The 17,882-nt window shown below is 36.2% G+C and overlaps 1 protein-coding gene across 3 annotated transcripts; it reads left to right on the top strand.

Annotated features, from left to right (window-relative positions):
* The first annotated feature begins 583 nt into the window (after positions 1–583).
* On the top strand, positions 584–17,143 carry LIPI (lipase I). Of its 3 annotated transcripts, XM_068180617.1 has the most exons (11): positions 584–824; positions 4,140–4,219; positions 4,464–4,644; positions 6,173–6,281; positions 6,930–7,031; positions 8,030–8,119; positions 9,214–9,381; positions 10,848–10,940; positions 12,499–12,610; positions 12,961–13,134; positions 16,642–17,143. In XM_068180617.1, exons 2-11 carry the CDS (start codon positions 4,188–4,190, stop codon positions 16,727–16,729), a joined length of 1,149 nt encoding a protein of 382 aa, XP_068036718.1. In that variant the 5' UTR covers positions 584–824; positions 4,140–4,187; the 3' UTR covers positions 16,730–17,143. The 3 variants fall into 3 exon arrangements, with proteins under 3 accessions (XP_068036718.1, XP_068036719.1, XP_068036717.1); XM_068180618.1 differs by lacking the exon at positions 4,140–4,219 and having other exon boundaries at positions 585–824; XM_068180616.1 differs by lacking the exon at positions 4,140–4,219 and having other exon boundaries at positions 585–824; positions 4,268–4,644.
* Positions 17,144–17,882: the final 739 nt, after the last annotated feature.

Genomic DNA, 17,882 nt, shown 5'->3' with positions numbered 1-17,882 from the left:
CTTTAAAAACCTGTAGTCTGCAGTCCTGTATTTACCCAGTGAAGTGATTTGTAAATAAATGAGCTTCATAAAAATAAATATTTCTTTATTTGTTTTGCAGCTGGGATACAGAGGGAATGAGGTTAAAAAACATACAGCAAATCAATATCTGGATGAGGTATGTGGGATTCTAAGCTCCATCTCTCTTCCAGAGAGGCTTTTGCAGACCCTCTCAGAATTTTGATTAGAGAATGAATCCTTGGAAAAGCTCGGATTATAATTTTATGGAAACATGATCTCTGGATACACAGTTCTCAGAACTATTTTTAGGTCCTTACAGAAAGGTCCTTCTGTCAGCAGAATGACTATTTGTTCTAAGCTCCCTTTGCCCATCTCAGTGCCCCTAACTGCAGTTCAGTGAAACACTTAAAACCCCCCACACTGTGGGTCTTTAATGGCATGCACCACTAGTTACCCCACTTCCTAAATTCCACACATGCAGGAGTTGCCAGTAATATATGGCATCACTTGCTTACATGTAAATCTGCTGATAGACAGAGAGGGAAATAGATTAAAAATCAGTCCCAACCCTCAAAGCCCAGTAACCACCCTATCTACTGAAGTCACTCAATAGGAGGAGTCATAAATTGCAGAAGCTTAACTAGAGCTTTATTTTCTGCTTCCTACTCACTCACTTCATTGGTGTCATTCAGTTGTGTTAGACATCTAGCGTAAGGAAACACTCAATTTGCCACTTGTCTGTGGATATTACACATCACTTTCTCTCCACTTCCACATGCTGAAATTGTGTTTCTTCCTCTGTTTGATATACTGGGTGAAATCAGGTAAGAACCATTAGCTTTCTTGTGCTGTAGAATCTCTGCTTTAATCAAACATTAAAAAAATGAATATTCCTTCATTTAAATTGGCCAAAAGATTAAGATAAAATCATATGAATTATGCCTAATGGAGAAGGTGATTAGTAAACAGAATTCAATAACTTTGAAACTGAGACATAAGTTTTTGTTTTAAAGTAAATAGAACCAAGCCTGATACTTTATCTCTGGCTGTACTTTGCCCAGAGACCTGCTCAGGTATGTGCACTTTGTACAAAGTAGACGTAATCATGAAATAGTCTTAATGTACTCATGTGAGTTTATTGGTTGTTGCTGATGTGATAGGTGCTTAGATTTTCAAGTTACGTGTTACATTTTAAATAGTAAAATTTAGTTACAAAAAAGACTGTGCACTTAAAGTTTTCCCCTTTTAAATCACACAAGATAACTAAAATGCTTACAAACGTGCACAAGAAGGTTACAATTACTCATTAACTTGCTTAAAATTCATGTGTAACAGCCCAAGGCCTACGTGTATGTTTTGATTGCACAGAGAAGAGTGAGTATTCCAACAAGAGAACACAAAGGGCAGCTGGGTATTGCTTCCAGTGTTCAATGAGAAACAGGAGTTTGAAAAACTTCCCCCTATGACTCCTCGCTAAACAATTCAAAGTATTAAATCTATAAACCTATTTGTATTACTTATCTAATTCCACAGTAAAAACATCATTTCGGTTTTATTCTCTATTTACTTTTGAAAGAAAAACTTCTGTCATTTCACACCCAAGAGTAAATGAGTTGCTTCTCTTTGACAATTGCCAGCTAGTAAATAGGTTTGGCAGTTAAAATAATTTCCTTGTGATAGATTTCTCACTCCCATGGAACAGACTGTGTGTGGTTTATCTCACTGTCATTCCACTGGTTTTAGAAGAAGTAATTTTTATTTCTACTAATCAAATTATTTAAAAAATTCAAAATATTTAAAGGGATACAGAGCAATATCTTAGCATGAATCTTTTATATTTTAGATAGGAATAAGTGAATTTTAAGGATCAGTGATTAAACTTGGATTTAAAGACTACATCAGGCAAAATGAGAGTTTCATGTTGTACCTTTGAAACTATAATCAAGTGACTGGTTTTTATTTTGACTTTGTAGATGAAGTTAGTGTAATTTAATTTATATTCTAGTTTTATCATAATATACAAATATATGAAAACCAGAAATCAAATGTGACACATATGGTTAACATCGCAGGATCATGTCACATGTATGACATTTTACCAGGTTCTTGATTATTATTTTTATTAAATTCAAGTCCACTTCAACTGAACAGTTCTCAGTTTCAGAACTTCTTGGCTAAGTCCAAGAGATGAAATGAGTTGCCTTCCTGTATCACTTGTTAGTTAATAATCTCTCTAGTAATCTCAGTTAAAGTTACTTATATTATTATGTATTTAAATAGAAAAAACAATGGTATTTATTTTTCAAATATAATTCTTTTTCTCCATATAATAATTGTAGTTACTGTCATAACATAATGATAGGCATGAAACTTTTGCCTGGTTGGTTTGCAGCAGGGAGTTTCAGGTTATTTTTAACACTGTGTAACTTCAAGCCTGCTCTTGTTTGGACTATATCCATTAATTTTTTTGTCATGTCCAGCCCAGAGGTGACCAATCTAGTCCTTGCAGATACATGGTTTGGCATTAGAGGTGATTGGTCTAGGTCCCTAAATTAGTGAATTAGTGTCTTTAGTGCCTTTACTGAATCTTTACTGCACCTTGAATGCCATAATTCACATTGTTCAGCTTTGCTTAGATCTGATCTATAGTATCGAACACATATTTCAGATACCTTGTATGCCACCCACGCTTGCCTTTTGCAGCTTTAAGACAGGCTGCAGGTTTGCTGTCTGTCACACTATGACACAAAATAACTCACACAAGTAGGCCAGATGCAAAAGGAAAGAAAAAGAACCCAAAAAAGCTCACTTTATTTTCTGACTTCACTATATATACAGTAGCAAAAGTGACAGTGGATTGGAGGGTAAAACTGCCACCTCTCCAACCACACTGGTCAGACCAACAGTCCATCAATTCTCTCCACCCACAAAGAAGAATGCAAAACAGTTGTTAATATGAACAGTGAGAAAATTCAGTTGAAATATGTAAATATCAGAAGGCATAAGAAACTTTTAGAAGAACTTTAAAACTCTCAAAAGAACAGGGCGACAGGTTCGTCAATCTTAGATGTGGTGGATTTGGTTCTGCCCGCGAGCTGTTCTCTGGGAAGAGGAGAAAGCTGGAACTGCTTCTCTTATGACTCAAACAATCGGAGAAATTCAGGTTATTTTTAATATTATTTTTAAGGAACTAAGAAGACACTATTTCTTTTCTCACTTTTGCTTTCTTGAAAGTGACTTGTTTTGCAAAGATTTTAATGATGGAAGAGTTGAAAAGGTGCCACTAAGCACCAGAGGGACAGAAGTCTTGTGTAAAGTAATGTAACCCACTAGAAGTCAAGAGATGGGCCAAAAACCTTGGCCAAAACCCAACTAACAGCATAGCAAAGTTGAAGACCCCATTGCAGAAGAACATTGCAGAAGAACAAGCAGAAGAACAGGTGTTGGTGTTCTGCCCAGAGTCCTGAAGTGGTTTATCTACACAATGTGACCTCAGCAGCCAAAAGAGTTCACACTTTAAAGTGTGAACTTTGGATGTTGATAACCAGGCAGGAAAGAAATTTAGTCTTTTTAGACTCCTGAAAATCTCCATCCTCTTGTTGACCAGTTTAACCTAGTACAGTCTGTCTGACTACAGACATAAATGCTAAATCCTACTCTTTGTCATGTGCCATTATGTACACTGACCTTCATTTTTATTTTTTCAAACTCAGAGCAAGATTTTTTGTTTTTTCTCTCTTTATTTCTTGGTAATGGTGCCATTATGGTGATCCAAAGCTAGGAAAGGGTTCTGGATCATTCCTGTTTTGTCAGGCAGCTTTTTCTTATTGCTAGATCAAACAAATAAGGTCTAAGGATTGGCAGCACAGCCACCCTGGCCCAAAGAGGAAGAAACAACCACAACAGCCTTCCTGTTTATATAGCACACACTTCTTGTGAAAAAATTCTGAGAACCTACCTTTGACTGTGAAGTAAAGATCTTATCAACACTGGCTACTAATTAGTACTTATAAGGAGAAAATACACTGTTCAGGAAAAACTGGGATAATTTCACATTTGAAGGGTTCAGAGGAGCATAGTGGTATCTGCAGAGTCATTAATTCCTTGTTCAGTTCATGTTTTGACACCTCTTTCCAAAGGTCAAGAGTAAAGAAAATGGAAATTCTCCGCTTTCAGCAGAAAAAGATATGAAAAGAAAAGTGAAGAGGTGGTATTTCAGGTAGCCAAACTCATCAAATTACTGTCTTACCATTTTCATCTTTTTCAGATGAGGAAGAAAAATGTCCCGAATTTACAGACCTTAACCTAGGCAATGCTTTGTCTGGAACAGAACTCCATGTTCAGCTACTCCTGTACACAAGGGAAAACCGAGATTGTGCTGAGAGGCTCATTGAATACAATGTTACTGCATCTCAGTACCTGAACACAACCAAGAAAATTGTCTTTGTTATTCATGGCTTCAGGCCAACAGGATCTCCTCCAGCATGGCTGGGTGACATGAAGAAGCTTTTACTGTCTTCAGAGGATATTAATCTCGTTATAGTTGATTGGAATCGTGGTGCTACCACTGTGAATTACATAACTGCTGTGGAAAACTGCAGAAAAGTTGCAGAAATACTGAAGAATTATGTTGACCAGATGCTGGTAAGGCAGAGCATTGCATCTGTTCTGAATAAGTGTGAAGAGCATGGTTTGAGTGGGAATGGATATTTAAAATATATCTATAGAGAAGTCCAGTGAACAATATCAAATCACATTTCTTTATAGAAGTATTACTAACTTTACTTGCAGTTACTATTGCATATATTTAACTTCACCTGAGTTCTTATTCCCCTTTCACTGAAATGTGCCTGAAAGTACATCTGATTTCTTGGTCCAGCTAGAAGTTTTAGGTCTTCTGGAAATAATTAATTCAGCAGGGAGAGATCTTCAAATAGTATGTAGCATAAACATTTTACAAAGGCATTGCACTATTCTTTTTACTATTAATTTACTATAAATAAAGGTTTTAAAAGAGAAATAAGCCACTGGAAAATATATAAATATTAATTCCAAAATGGTATCGACTTCTTGTCTCTAGAGGCAGTTGGTGAAACCATAGTTGATGCCAGTGGTCTTAACTGGACATTAGATTTATCACTTGATCAAATGAGCAAAACATGTCATGATGTTATTTATGCTATTGTCTGATTTGTCACTTGAATTTTCATCTTTTCTCACCACTTATTTCTCAGCCATTCTCAGAAATTTTGAATGCTGTGCAGTAAAAAAATATTCACGTGGAGTTTGAGAAAAACATCCAACATTTTGAGAAAGGCTGAAGTGAAAGGAGAGAAAGCCTATCAGAATCCTCTGGGACTAGATACAGTGATAGCAATTTGCAATTGTGCCAGTAGATTTATTGTTATGGAATTAAAAAAATGAAATAGGACTATGAGAAGATTAATTAATTGCTTACAGATCTGCCTGGCAAACAGTGACAGTGTGTGTGAGTCCTGAAAGTGGTGGGGGGGAGGGTCTGTAGTGTCCCACAGCTATTGCTTTCATACTTACAAGCTGTTGTGAGGCCTTTCTAATTCATTTTGAGACATACTAATATTTCAGATCCTGAGTGTCACCCCATCATTTTTCAGGGATTCCAGCTAGGTCAGCTGACACTCTTTTAGAGTTCTTCAGTAGATTTTCATTTGGGTTTTTTTGAATACTGCCTGCTTTATAGAACAGGCATTTTAAGGTGTGCATTTGGCACCATTATTCAGCAGTTGTGTTACATAAGTATTTGTTAATGGTACTATGTTTTTAATTTATTTTATTGGAAGGATAAAGCAAGGCAAGATTTTTTTTTTCCTTATTCATAGTTTTGGTTTAACTTTCTTATATCTGATAAATGTCTTCCTCTTCCCTCCCCTGCTCCCCTTCTAACTAATGTGGCATTTCAGGAGAAATGTGACTCAAGCTTCCTTTTTACATTTTTCTAGTTAAAGAATTTCATAATTTCTACACTTTAACCAAAATTGTATTGCAAACTGAAAGGAACTTTGTAATATCAATTTTTTTTAAAGCTAGAAAATTAGAAATATAATTTAAAGTACTGTCCAAAAGTGAAAACTAAATCAGCCTGATGATTTCTGTTCTGTTAATTCCGTGCGTGACTGGCTTTGGTGTTTTTTAGGTGGGTGGAGCTTCTCTTGACTCTCTGTATATGATTGGAGTTAGTCTTGGTGCTCATGTAGCCGGTTTTGTTGGCCAGAAGTATAATGGCAAACTTGGCAGAATTACAGGTAAGGCTTTTAATCCCAGTGCACATATTCTATTGTACCTTGTATTGTTGTTAGAGCACTGAGACATCGACAAACGAGAACTGAATATTTAATGACGTACATGAGATAAAATACAGCCCTAATAGCAGTTCAGGAAATTGGGCGAGTCTGCCTTCAGGACATAAATTACAGATTAAATTTTCCAACCTGGTTACCTCTCAAATGAAAATTGAGTGCTTCATCTAGATGCCACTTAAGTTAAATGATATGCTACCTTAGTGTCTGACTAGTTGTGTTCTGGAGGTGAGAGCAGTTATATTGGGTATTTTGGTTTTATAAAGTGTATAATAGGTATGGTATTTTCTGGGGAAAAGGACAAAAAATATTTCCTGATTTGATCCCCAATACTGTTGGCTTATATTTATCTGAATAAATGGGAGATGAGCAGATCTAGTTATGGAAAGAGAGAAATGCATAGATATGGGTTGATCAGTCTTGTGGTAGGAATCTTTGCTTTTCTTAGCAAGTTGAAGAGAAAAAATTATGCTTTTTAAAAAATTTTATACCAAGAAAATGAAGAATCACTGCTGAATGATGCTCAGATGTTGGTCTTTCATATATCTCAAGAAGGAGCCCAGGGTTTATGATGCAAATGTTGTTTTTATTCAGGTCTGGATCCAGCAGGCCCTTCATTCACTGGAGAACCACCAGAGCGCAGACTGGATCCTACTGATGCACAGTTTGTGGATGTAATCCATTCCGATATTGATGGTAATAACAGAGCCTTGACTTGCCTCTTTCAGCTTGAGGAAGGGCAGGACAGCAAAAGGGAAGGGATAAGCTGTTTCAGTAACATCCAAATAATGCTGCAGGAGAATATTTTGTGTTGACATGAACATTCTTTTGCTGTGCAAGTGTGTATGAACACAGAGGTTGTAAACACGTGGTTATCACTGAATTAATCCCTTCTGAGACAGTCAGGCTCTGCTGTATCCACTTAGTACATCACAGAGCCACCGCTTAAAATATTAAATCATGTTACTGTAAGGTTAAAAAGAAGAGCATTGTAAAGTCTGCTTTATCTATGCTTTAATCCCTGGTTTTATTTTTTTCCTCAAAACCATAGTAAACCTTTAATACCACAATTGTTCCATTATTTATGTCGTTTCATATCAGTTTCTTTAATAATATTAAAAATTAAGCATTTTCCTATACAAATTAATGTGTGAGGCTGTAAAATACCAATTTTGTAATGTTCCCATTATGTGAATAAAAATAATGTGTGGTAAAAAGGAAGGTAGGTCAGGTTGAATTAACTGTTACTATGGATTTTTGCTTACTTTTGTAGGAAAGATATGGATTTTCCTACTTTGATTTACTGCTAATATTAGTGTACTTCAGAATCCAATGTCTTGCAAAAAATGGAAAGTTTTGCTCTAATGAAAATTGCACTGGGAAAGAATTTTGGTTGCTGGAGAGAACATTAATTTCATAAATTTATTTGTGTAAATAATATTTCAGGTACAGATGTTTCTGTTCGTTCTCTTTTGTAGCAGTAGGATTCTTACACAATTTTGTATATTTGTGCACAGCATTTTACATATATATAATTTTCTGAAAGAGAATTTACAGTACAAAAAGAATGGTATTATTGCAAAAATTTTCTTTAAGACCTCTATGATTTTTGGAGTGAATGTGATGATAAATAATTGCCTTTGTAATTCTGTTTATGTTTTTTTTTTTTTTCATTCGTGATGTTTTTACTTTAGTACTAGGTTTCAAGAAGCCTTTAGGAACCATTGATTTCTATCCAAATGGAGGAATGGATCAGCCTGGTTGTCCAAAAACATTTTTCAGTGGTAAATAAAAGTCTGTTTATTTAATGAGAAGAAAAGTATGAGATCAAAGCAAAAAAGGTTAAATTGAATTGAATGTACACTGCACTTAGTCAGTAATATGGGACCTGAGACTGTATTCTTTCTTTTCCATCCCTATGCAGCAAAAGAAAAATAATAAAAGATATTTGAAAATAATCTTGCTATAACATACACATCCCATCGTATCATTAATATTGGCATGATGGAATTATGTTATTGCATTATATATACAACCTGAATATACTGATCATTATTTTTCCTTGGTTATATGGGTCCAGGCATGTGGGAAGGTGTTTGTGTCCCAGTGGTTTGGGCAGGATCCCTTGCCTCTGACACGGAAGGCAAGGCTTCCACATCCCCACTGTGTTATCAGTTCCTCCTGGCTGGCAATGATGAACTAGGTTTTGGTGTTGGATATGTCTTTTAGGCTCTAGGGTGAAAACAGTTTTATGAAATGATCTCTTGATGCAGAATTTTGCTTATTTCAACTTCCATGAGTGTTAGATAAGGCTGCTGGCAATTATTTTTGTTTACTCTTTTAGATATGTTTGTTTCTGTCAGTGTTTCCCATTACTAATTTGCACAGTGCTGATACCAATTAGAGCTGCTGCAAAGGCATAAGGCTTCCACTTGTGTGTCTGTGAGTATGGGAGAATCCCTTAAGCCAGCCCAGCCGTCATCTCTACAATTCCCAAAGTTTGCTTCGTCAGGAAAGGAAGGAATTTATTTCCCCAGAAAACTAGAGAGAAGAATCTCTGATGTGTTCCTCATGGAAATATTTTTTGGCCAAAACTGTCACTCAGAGAGTGGTAAAGCACTGGCACAGGTTTCATGGAGAAGTTGTGGATGTACTACAGGACGAACCCAGGAAGTTTTCAAGGCCAGGTTAGATGGGGCTCTGAGCAACCTGGTGTAGTGGAAGGTGTCCCTGCCCAAGGCAGAGGGGTTGGAACAAGATGATATTTAAGGTCCCGTCCAACCCAAACCATTCTATGATTCTACTTATACATCTTTTTTTTCATTAATAAAAATTATTAACTATTCTTTTTATATTTCTTTTTTTTTCTTCCCTGAAGGATTTCAGTATTTTAAATGTGACCATCAGAGATCTGTCTTCCTCTTCTTATCATCTTTGAAAAGCAAGTGCGACATAATAACATATCCTTGTGACTCTTATTTGGATTACAAGAGAGGAAAATGTGTTAATTGTGATGCTTTCCAGCCAATGTCCTGCCCAATAGTGGGTAAGTGTTACCATATCTGTTCTGGGCTGGGTGAGATTTCCTGGGAAGTTAAAGTAGTTTAAAGTTCATGGATTTGTCTGCTTTATAGTTATCTCTGTTAGGCACAAGTGTTCCTACTCTTTGGTCTTTATGCTTTCCAGTCTGGAACGGATTCAATGTTTCCCCTTTCTAGAGAAAAACTGCTTGTGCTTAGTTCATCACTTCAGGCTTTAAGAGTGTCTTATGATCCCTAGAGGACCTGTGTTTTTTATTTAAGAGTAATAATGTTTAAAGCAACTTCATGGGTTTTTTTTGCTCTTCCTTTGGAATCAAGCTTTTATTTGGAGGGGATTTTAATTGTTCTGGGAGTTTGTTGCTTTTAGAGAGGATTTGGGTGCAGTTTGAAAAGAGTGTGAGCATTTCCTAGTTGGCAGAGTTTTCTTAAGAATGAAATATTTAAAATACAGAATTAGAAGTTAACTTTCAATTTATATCTTGTCTGGTTTTAGTTTTTTTGGGGTTTTTTTTTTGTTTGTTTGTTTTTGGTTTTTTTTTTTTTTTGTTTTTTTTTATTTTCTTTTTACCCTTATGCTGGGATATGCATGTTATATTAGTTGGATCAGGTTAGAAGAAAAAGCATAGATAGATCTGTGTGCTATTTTCTAAGAAGCCAACCATAATGCGCCTTTAGAGTGGGACAGAAAGACTCCAGGACTTCCCCAGCATGGTTATTAGCCAAGCCTGATGCACCTGGACAGAATGACCAAGGTAGAGGTGGAGAAATATTACCCCAGTCAGCTGCTGAGTCTGGGAACTGAGTGGAGAAGCAGCATCCTTCTGCTGCATCTCTTCTGCTTCCTGCTTTGCAGTGGCAGCTCTGCAGCCTGGAATTAGCCCTCCTTGTCCACTCTAGGTAGAGAGATTAACAAGGAGAGAACAGGATCATCTGTTCTAGAAACCATGACTGTTATCAAGCCCCAAAGACAACAATCATGGAATTGTATAAATTTCTTTCTACGTTAAATCCATGAGCTTAGGTGGTTTGCAGAGTATCTTATATTTTATTAAACAATATCTACAAATAGGCTAAAGAATTTAAAGATATTTAATGATTCAAATGAAAGAAAAGAAAGTTATTCTGTAAGTGCTCTCTGCAAGTATGTGGGCTACATTTTTAGGGTTTTTTTTATTACCTCTGCAGGATTTTGTAAGCACTACTTTTTGGAGTTAGTATCTACACTAAAGAGGTTACTATTACATTATGGCAATTTTTGTGATACTAATATATTAGAGGAATTAAATACTTACATACTACAGTCTGTTATACTCAGAGGATTCTTCCTTTTTCTAGTCAGTTTTCTTTCTCAGAGGACATTTAAGAAAATTAAAGCCAAATTTGTCACTCTATGAGATTCTTTTGTGTAAACATATGTGTATAATGATTTTACTGAATGTCTGAAATTAAATATTTAAACTTTGGATTGCAGGTTATCATGCTGATAGATGGAAAAAGCTGTTGATACCATATAGTTCACCAACAAAAGCTTACTTTGATACCTCAGACCAAGACCCATTCTGCAGTGAGTGACTAAATCCATATATAAAACCTCTTTATAAAAATTTTGACTCTTATTTTTTAGCTGATCTGGAGTAAAAGCATGTTAAAAGTAGAAGTTAGTGTTAGCCACTGTGTAAGATGATGTAAAAAAACCTTGAACTAAAGGTCAGTTCACAGACTGGAGGAAGAAGAAAAAGTAATACTGTGTGAACTGGGAAAGAAATGTACATTTAAAAGTAATGGAATGGACTGCCAAGAGGAAGAAGGAAACCAGAAAATGAGAAACAAGTGGGAGGGAAAAAGCTGGATTGATGCAACCTGCTTAGATGGGATCAATGCTGCCATTTCCAGAGAGCAGGAAAGGGCAGCAAGACTGCCCTGGGAGGGGGACAAAAAAGAGACACCTCTACGTTCCACCCCAGGAGGAGATCACCCTACAGTCAACTAAAGCTTCTCCTTGTCTCCCCAGTAATAAAACAGTGGAGGGAAAACTCAGCTGGCTGCTTCAGAATTATACTCTGCGGCAATGAGCTGTCATGGCGAGGGCTTCAGCTGCAACAGTTTAGATATCTACCTGCCCATGTAGGGTCATCCTAGATTCTCATGCAATTTCTGTTGGTATTAAAAGACTAGCACCCTGAACGAGTGCCACACACACTTCTAATTAGTTGTGTTTAAGGTTCTTTCATTTAGGCCATGGGATTAGGCTTACTGGGAATTAATGTGAATTTAGGTTTTCCCATTAGTTTTGTCCATCATCTTGGCAAGTTTTGTTACCAGGAACACATGGTTCTAGTCATGCTTGCTGACATCACTGTGTCTTCCAAAGGACTGAGGAGAGGTGAATGAAGTAATAAATTTTACATATTTTTTTTTACATAAAATTTATATAAAATAACTCCTCTTCCCAATGTCTTTGAGCTCGACCCAAACCTGTTTATACTGTTCTCCCCTGCCCCTCACTGGTGGTGGTGAAAGGGAGAAAAGAGGAAGAGAAATATTGTCAAAGATAGGAGGAGGCCCGTGGAGAAGAATAAGAAATATTGTAATGACAGCATAAATTTAAAGGAAAATATGCAAGATCAAGAAGAAAAAAGAATATGCAAAGTCAGGAAGCAAAACAAAGTCTGAAAAAGAGTATATTTATTAATTAAAGCCTTAATTATTAGATATTTAGAAACCTGAGGAAACATAAATGAAGAAGAGGTCTTAAAAAGAAGGGAAATTGTAAACTTGAGCAAGACAAGGACTCATATGAGGCCTGATCTTTTAGGAGAGACTGATAATAAGCCACATGCCAAAAAATAAAGACAGTTTTACTTGGTATCCTGACTGGGAACAATAAAGGTGTGTGGTTCCAATACTGGTGATGGCTACAGAAGGTCAGGTCAGGGTTTGTGAGGGCACAAGGCAGGTCAGCAGCAGGTCAGCTTTTTATTCTCCTTTGAACAGGGAGGGTAACAGTAAAGAGTCACTCTTCCTATCACCTACCGATGAATACATTTAACAGGCTGGGAATACCAACTGTTTCCTGTTGAGGTCATTCTTTGACTGTCATGATTTCCTATTTCTTTCTGCAGTGTATAACTACTTACTGGACATTACTACCTGGAATAAAAGCATTAGGAGAGGTTTCATTAAAGTTAAAATAATAGACTATGCTGGAAACACAGTAGAGTCGCAGATGAATAGGTATGTTGTTCTTTGTCTTTAAATCTTTTTTTTATCAATTTATAGGACTGATTTTCTGAGTTTTCTAAACCTTTTAACTTGTTAGCTTGCAAGTTGAAAAAGTATCTTGAGTTTTTTTGTTGGCCATGGCCCCATTTCCTGGATGTGGCTCAGTATTAGGGGCAATGTCCTCACACTGAAACAGTCCTTTCCCAGGTCCTTGCTTGGTCCTGGTTTGAATCCTGTTCTAGCTGGCCTCATTCTGAATGCTCAAAATTGATACATCCCACAAGATTTCCAGTTAAATAATAATATTTGGCAATAATGAATATTACTCAGCTAACAAAAGCCTGATTAATATTTTTCTTTAGTGAAGCTTCAACATTTCAGCAATATAAAAGAGTCAGAATACCGACTGGATTTCACCAAGACACTGAAAAAATTGCAAAAATTTCCTTGACCTTTTCTACAAGGACTTTAATAGGCCCCCCAAAAAAGCTTAGGATTCTTCAGATGAAGCTGAAATCTCTCAATAATCCAAAAAGGTGAGTATTTGTCATGTATCACAGCTGGGTATCAACTAAGGAGCTCAGGATGATTTCTCAGTAACCTGTATTTCCCTGCATTAATTTTTTTATTTGCATATTCCTAAGTGTATGAATATTCTTCTCATCATCCTGATGATCAAATTTGTCATGTGGAAGAGCTGCTGTGTACATTAACATTTAGTGCACAGCAGCTTGTACATGGGGTATCACACCTGCTGTGTGTCACAGCTGTGCTTACAAGAACCAGCCTGACTTGCATGGTCAGCTTCTCCTCCATAAGATAAATATTATCAAGCACTTTTCTGATTTTCTTATGTGTCTGTACACAGCTTTTCACACTCAGGTGTGAAATGGAGCACTTCAGCAACACGTGTGACTGGAATAGTTTTTTTGGTCTTACCGATGATGGTAAAAAGTTCTAAGATCAGAACACAGTCTGTGTCTGCTTACAGCAAAATTAAATAATCTACTTTTTTTTTTTGTAATTGAGTGTAACTACTAATCTTTTATTAATTTTGGTTTAAAATATTTCAGCAGCATTACCATATGTTCATTTTTTGAATCTCCAAATTTACTTGTACAGTAACTCTAGCAGTTAAATTTTGCATTTGCGTCTTGTGAAAAGAACACGTTACATGGACTAGGTAAGAAACATCCAGGAGTAGCAAGAGTACTTTATTTGAGAGTTGTTAATTTGTTTCTTATTAATGGCAGATTCAAGAAAGTCAGAATTTAAAATAAAAACCTAAAAATGCATATCAAATAAGTTATAGCAGATGAGTAATGAATGAGAATAATATTACAATACTTAGTAAGTTTTAAGTCATTATATTTTACTGACTTGAGATGTAACATTTGAGGATTTCTTATATGGTGCATGATAGTAGCCTAGTAGGAATTGGGTATGATACTTTGCAAAAATTATGAAACCTTCTTAAATTAATCTACCATTTTAGATTTATTGAGGAAGAGGAGGAGATGGATGGGAGAAACTTAGGAAGAAACAAAACACTCAGTAATAAAAATAGTACCCCAGAATGTACATACATTTGAGTTTATTAACTTATTGAAAGCCATAAGTCTCAAGCTCTCAGGTGAAAATGGAATGATTGTATTTCAAAGCATTTGGTGATGAGAGAGGTGAAAAGTTCTAAATCATATTCCAATTTTTTCTCAGCCCAATGGTGATAAATCAGAAGATACATTTTGTGTAAGCCTGTCAGCACTTGGGCTTTCTCAGAAAATGATCTAGCAAGCAAACAAGAAAGATTTTCAGTGAACAGCCCTTATAGGGTTTGAGTTTTCATTCCTGTTACTCTGATTCTTGTTAGTTTAAAAGTAAGATGCACTTGATATGCTTTAATATAAGATCCACTAAAGTCCTTCATGTGGAGCCTCATCATATTGCAGCTGTAGAGGCATTTTAGATACTTTTAGAGAACAGTGAAAAATACTGTATTGAATCAGGTAATTATGAAGGTAATTTAAATGCAGGTGTTACAGCACTATTGGTATAATTACCTAATTGCTCATTGTAATCATACCAACCTATATTTACCTTATTTACATATAATTACAACAATTATTTGAATACAGGATGATCATCTAGAAACGACATTAAAACTATTTAAATTATTCACAACAAAGTAGTAGATAAAAACCAGGGGACAGATGCAGGGATAAAAGACAATAGGAGTCTCAGTCTCCCCAGGTCTGGGTTAATGGCAAACTGTGAGAGTGTGGGGGATATCACATACAATTGTCTGCTGGGCTGGTCCACTATTCACACAGATGGTGTGAATATGGAAATGCTGAAAGGTACGCATAATTTTCATACTCTTCTTCTGATCCCTGAGATAAATCATTTCTGCTCACCCATAAAACCAGAAAGCTTTGCTAACTTGTGCATGTCTAGGTGTCAGTTATCCCCAAAATCTTATGAACCTATTAGTGAAGTCAGATGCAGTTAAAGAGGAAGCTGAATGTCTCAAAGATACTTAGACCAGACACCGCTGGATTTTTTTGACCAAAACAAGAACAGAGATAATGTAAAGAAGACCTTGCAAATACCTCTTCTGAACAAGTTTGGCATGCCCATGATTTTTAGTGGACAGCAGAGAAGCTGTTTAGGTTGAGGGGTTAAGGAAGCCTCACCTAACAAAAATATTGTTTGTGTTTTTCTCCTTGTTGAACCTGCTCCCTGCTCAGGGCTACTCTCCTGTGAGGCATTCCTGTTGCTCAGTAATCGTGAGCTGAGATGGATTGCGCTTCAAATGAGATAAAATATGTTGGAAAACATAGGCTTTTATTTCTAGAATTCTAGAATTTGGCTAGGTATTTTGTCCCCTGTGGTTAGATATAAATCATACTACAAAAATACTATAATAATGAAACATTGAATTAAAATCAAAACAAATTGTTGATGAAGGACTGGATGAAATTCAATGCTTTGCATTGTACAGAATACCAGAATTCATCTTGATCTTTTTAGTCATAAAATTACTGTCATAACTTTGTGGAGACCTTAAAAGGTGTCATATTCTTAATTAGAAATCTGACGGTCCTTTCACATACAGACAGGTGGAGCCTTAACTGGTAGGAAATCTTACAAGAATGGGCAACAATGGAAATGCCTGGTGTGCTGCTCTCTCCTTTTGCTCTTTCACTGTATTCTACTTCCCAGGCTGAGGTGAATTGTGTGGTATAGCCCCATGTATGAGTTCAGAGCAATACAGAAGATAATTTTAAATAAAATAAGTCTTATGGCTCATATGCTGTGGAGGTGCCATCAGAGGATGTGTCCGTCATTTTCCTGTTCAAACCAGCTCTCCCCATACATTACAATAGTGCATGAAGAGCAGGACTGTGATCTGCCTCTGCCCTAAAAAGCAGAGCACATATTGACCTCAAAAAGCATGTTTTTCATGTATATGTGGCTCCCTTTTTGACCTTTTTATGTGTTCATGTAGTATTAGTCAGCTGTGAGTTTTCTAAGTGTTTAAAAGACAAATTGCTGTCTTGCATTAAAATTTCTTACACATGCTGTCATAGAAAGTGAAAGAGAAAATATTGTGATGTGGTTCTTTATTTTCCTATATAAAGTAAAAGCAGAGAAATTTTCCTACCTAGGGAACTCAAAATAAATTATTCAGGCCCTGTGTTAACAGGAATTGTGCAGATTTTGGGTCATGCTGCTAAAAAGTTAATTTGAATGCAGATTAATAGCTGTAATGGTTGAAATGCTGCATCTTTGTACTCCAGACCAGTGTGATACACTTCTTTGCACCATCCAGCTGATATTTGGTTGTTTTTCAGTCCATCAAAGCTACTCTAGGAATGCATGAAATAAGGTATAAACTTAGACAAGGAGACGCTTCTTGTCCTGAGTACTGTCTCTGAGAGCTGGTAAATGCTGGAGGTTTAATAACTCAAATACTGGAATATTTTTCTGTTAAAGTTAACTTTTTCTGTTGTGAATTTTTTTTTCTTTTGCTGCTTTTGTAGGCTACAGCTGTGCAGATACGATTTTGTACTGATGGAGAACACTGAAGTGACCTTCAAACCTATCCCCTGCTCTGAGAGGGGTACATGAAAAGAGAGCTACTACTAACCTAATTTCTCTCAGGGCAGTGACATTTTGATGCTTCCTCGGGATAAAGACTGCAATGAGAAAGGAAATGAGATAAGCTAGATTTATTTTTCAAGAGTCTACCTGATAATATGCATTACTCGCTCTGAGTGCCTTAGGCTGAAATTAATTGAAAAGTTCAGACATGTATGTGCTTGGAAAATTATTTGAATAAAGTAAATGTATCATGGTGGAGAAGATGCAGTGGTCTGTTCATTACTCTTTGTTAGCAATGAAGCAACTACTGAATTAAATATGAATTATCTGCATAATCCTGGCACATTATTTGTCATACATATATTTAAATATTTATTATTTGTAATGACTTTTACATGGAAACATAACGATCTGTCTACTAAATGAATTTAATGTACTGTACATGTGATCTACGGATCTAATACACAAGAGTTTTGCTGTGCTGTGTTCATTGGATAAATGAATTCATATTTTCTCTTTATGTAACATCTCAGTATGAGGAGTGGAACAATAATATTTGTGAGTACATTGGTAAATTTTCTAGTTTAAATCTGTTGTTTTTATGCTGATCATAGATAAATGCTATGGACAGAGTAGTGTTGTTTCAGATACAAAGTAATCTAATGTCTATTCTAAGGAGAATAACTTAGAAGTGAATAAATGTATTTTCATTTTGTTTCTGTATGGGCCTCTTGAAATTAGAGCTGCTGCTCGGATTGAGACTGATGACAGCTTTCCACCTATTGGGATGTGAGCAGGAATAAATGGTACAAAAAGATTACCTCCTCCAATTCAGAAAAACATGCTTTCTTGTCCCAGACTGCCTATCCTGATGGGACTGGTTGGAGGAGAGATGGGTGTATTTTTCTTCTGTAGGGCTGTATCATGTATTTCATGCTGGTTTCTCATGCAAATGCATCCTATACACATTATGCATTTCCTTTCTTTCCTATGCCCCCTGTGTCCCTACACTTGACAGCAATGCTCAGTTGAACCTATTAACCAATTTCATCTGAATGTCAGTGGAATGGGATGTCCAAAATCTGTGGATTTTATGTTTGGTTAAGAGTCAAAAGCTGGGTTGTAAGGAAGATGGAATACAATGACCTCAGGCAGGCAGGCATGTTTTCACTGCTGGAGA

The sequence above is a fragment of the Anomalospiza imberbis genome, chromosome 2 (genome assembly GCF_031753505.1).
Source record: "Anomalospiza imberbis isolate Cuckoo-Finch-1a 21T00152 chromosome 2, ASM3175350v1, whole genome shotgun sequence".
Classification (NCBI taxonomy): domain Eukaryota; kingdom Metazoa; phylum Chordata; class Aves; order Passeriformes; family Viduidae; genus Anomalospiza; species Anomalospiza imberbis.
This window is presented reverse-complemented; position numbering and strand designations above follow the sequence as displayed.

Coding starts and splice junctions, on each gene's coding strand:
- LIPI (XM_068180616.1), top strand. CDS start 776: ATGCTGAAATTGTGTTTCTTCCTCTGTTTGATATACTGGGTGAAATCA. Junction 9,382..10,847: donor AATGTCCTGCCCAATAGTGG/GTAAGTGTTACC, acceptor TTTGGATTGCAG/GTTATCATGCTGATAGATGG. Junction 13,135..16,641: donor TCTCTCAATAATCCAAAAAG/GTGAGTATTTGT, acceptor CTGCTTTTGTAG/GCTACAGCTGTGCAGATACG.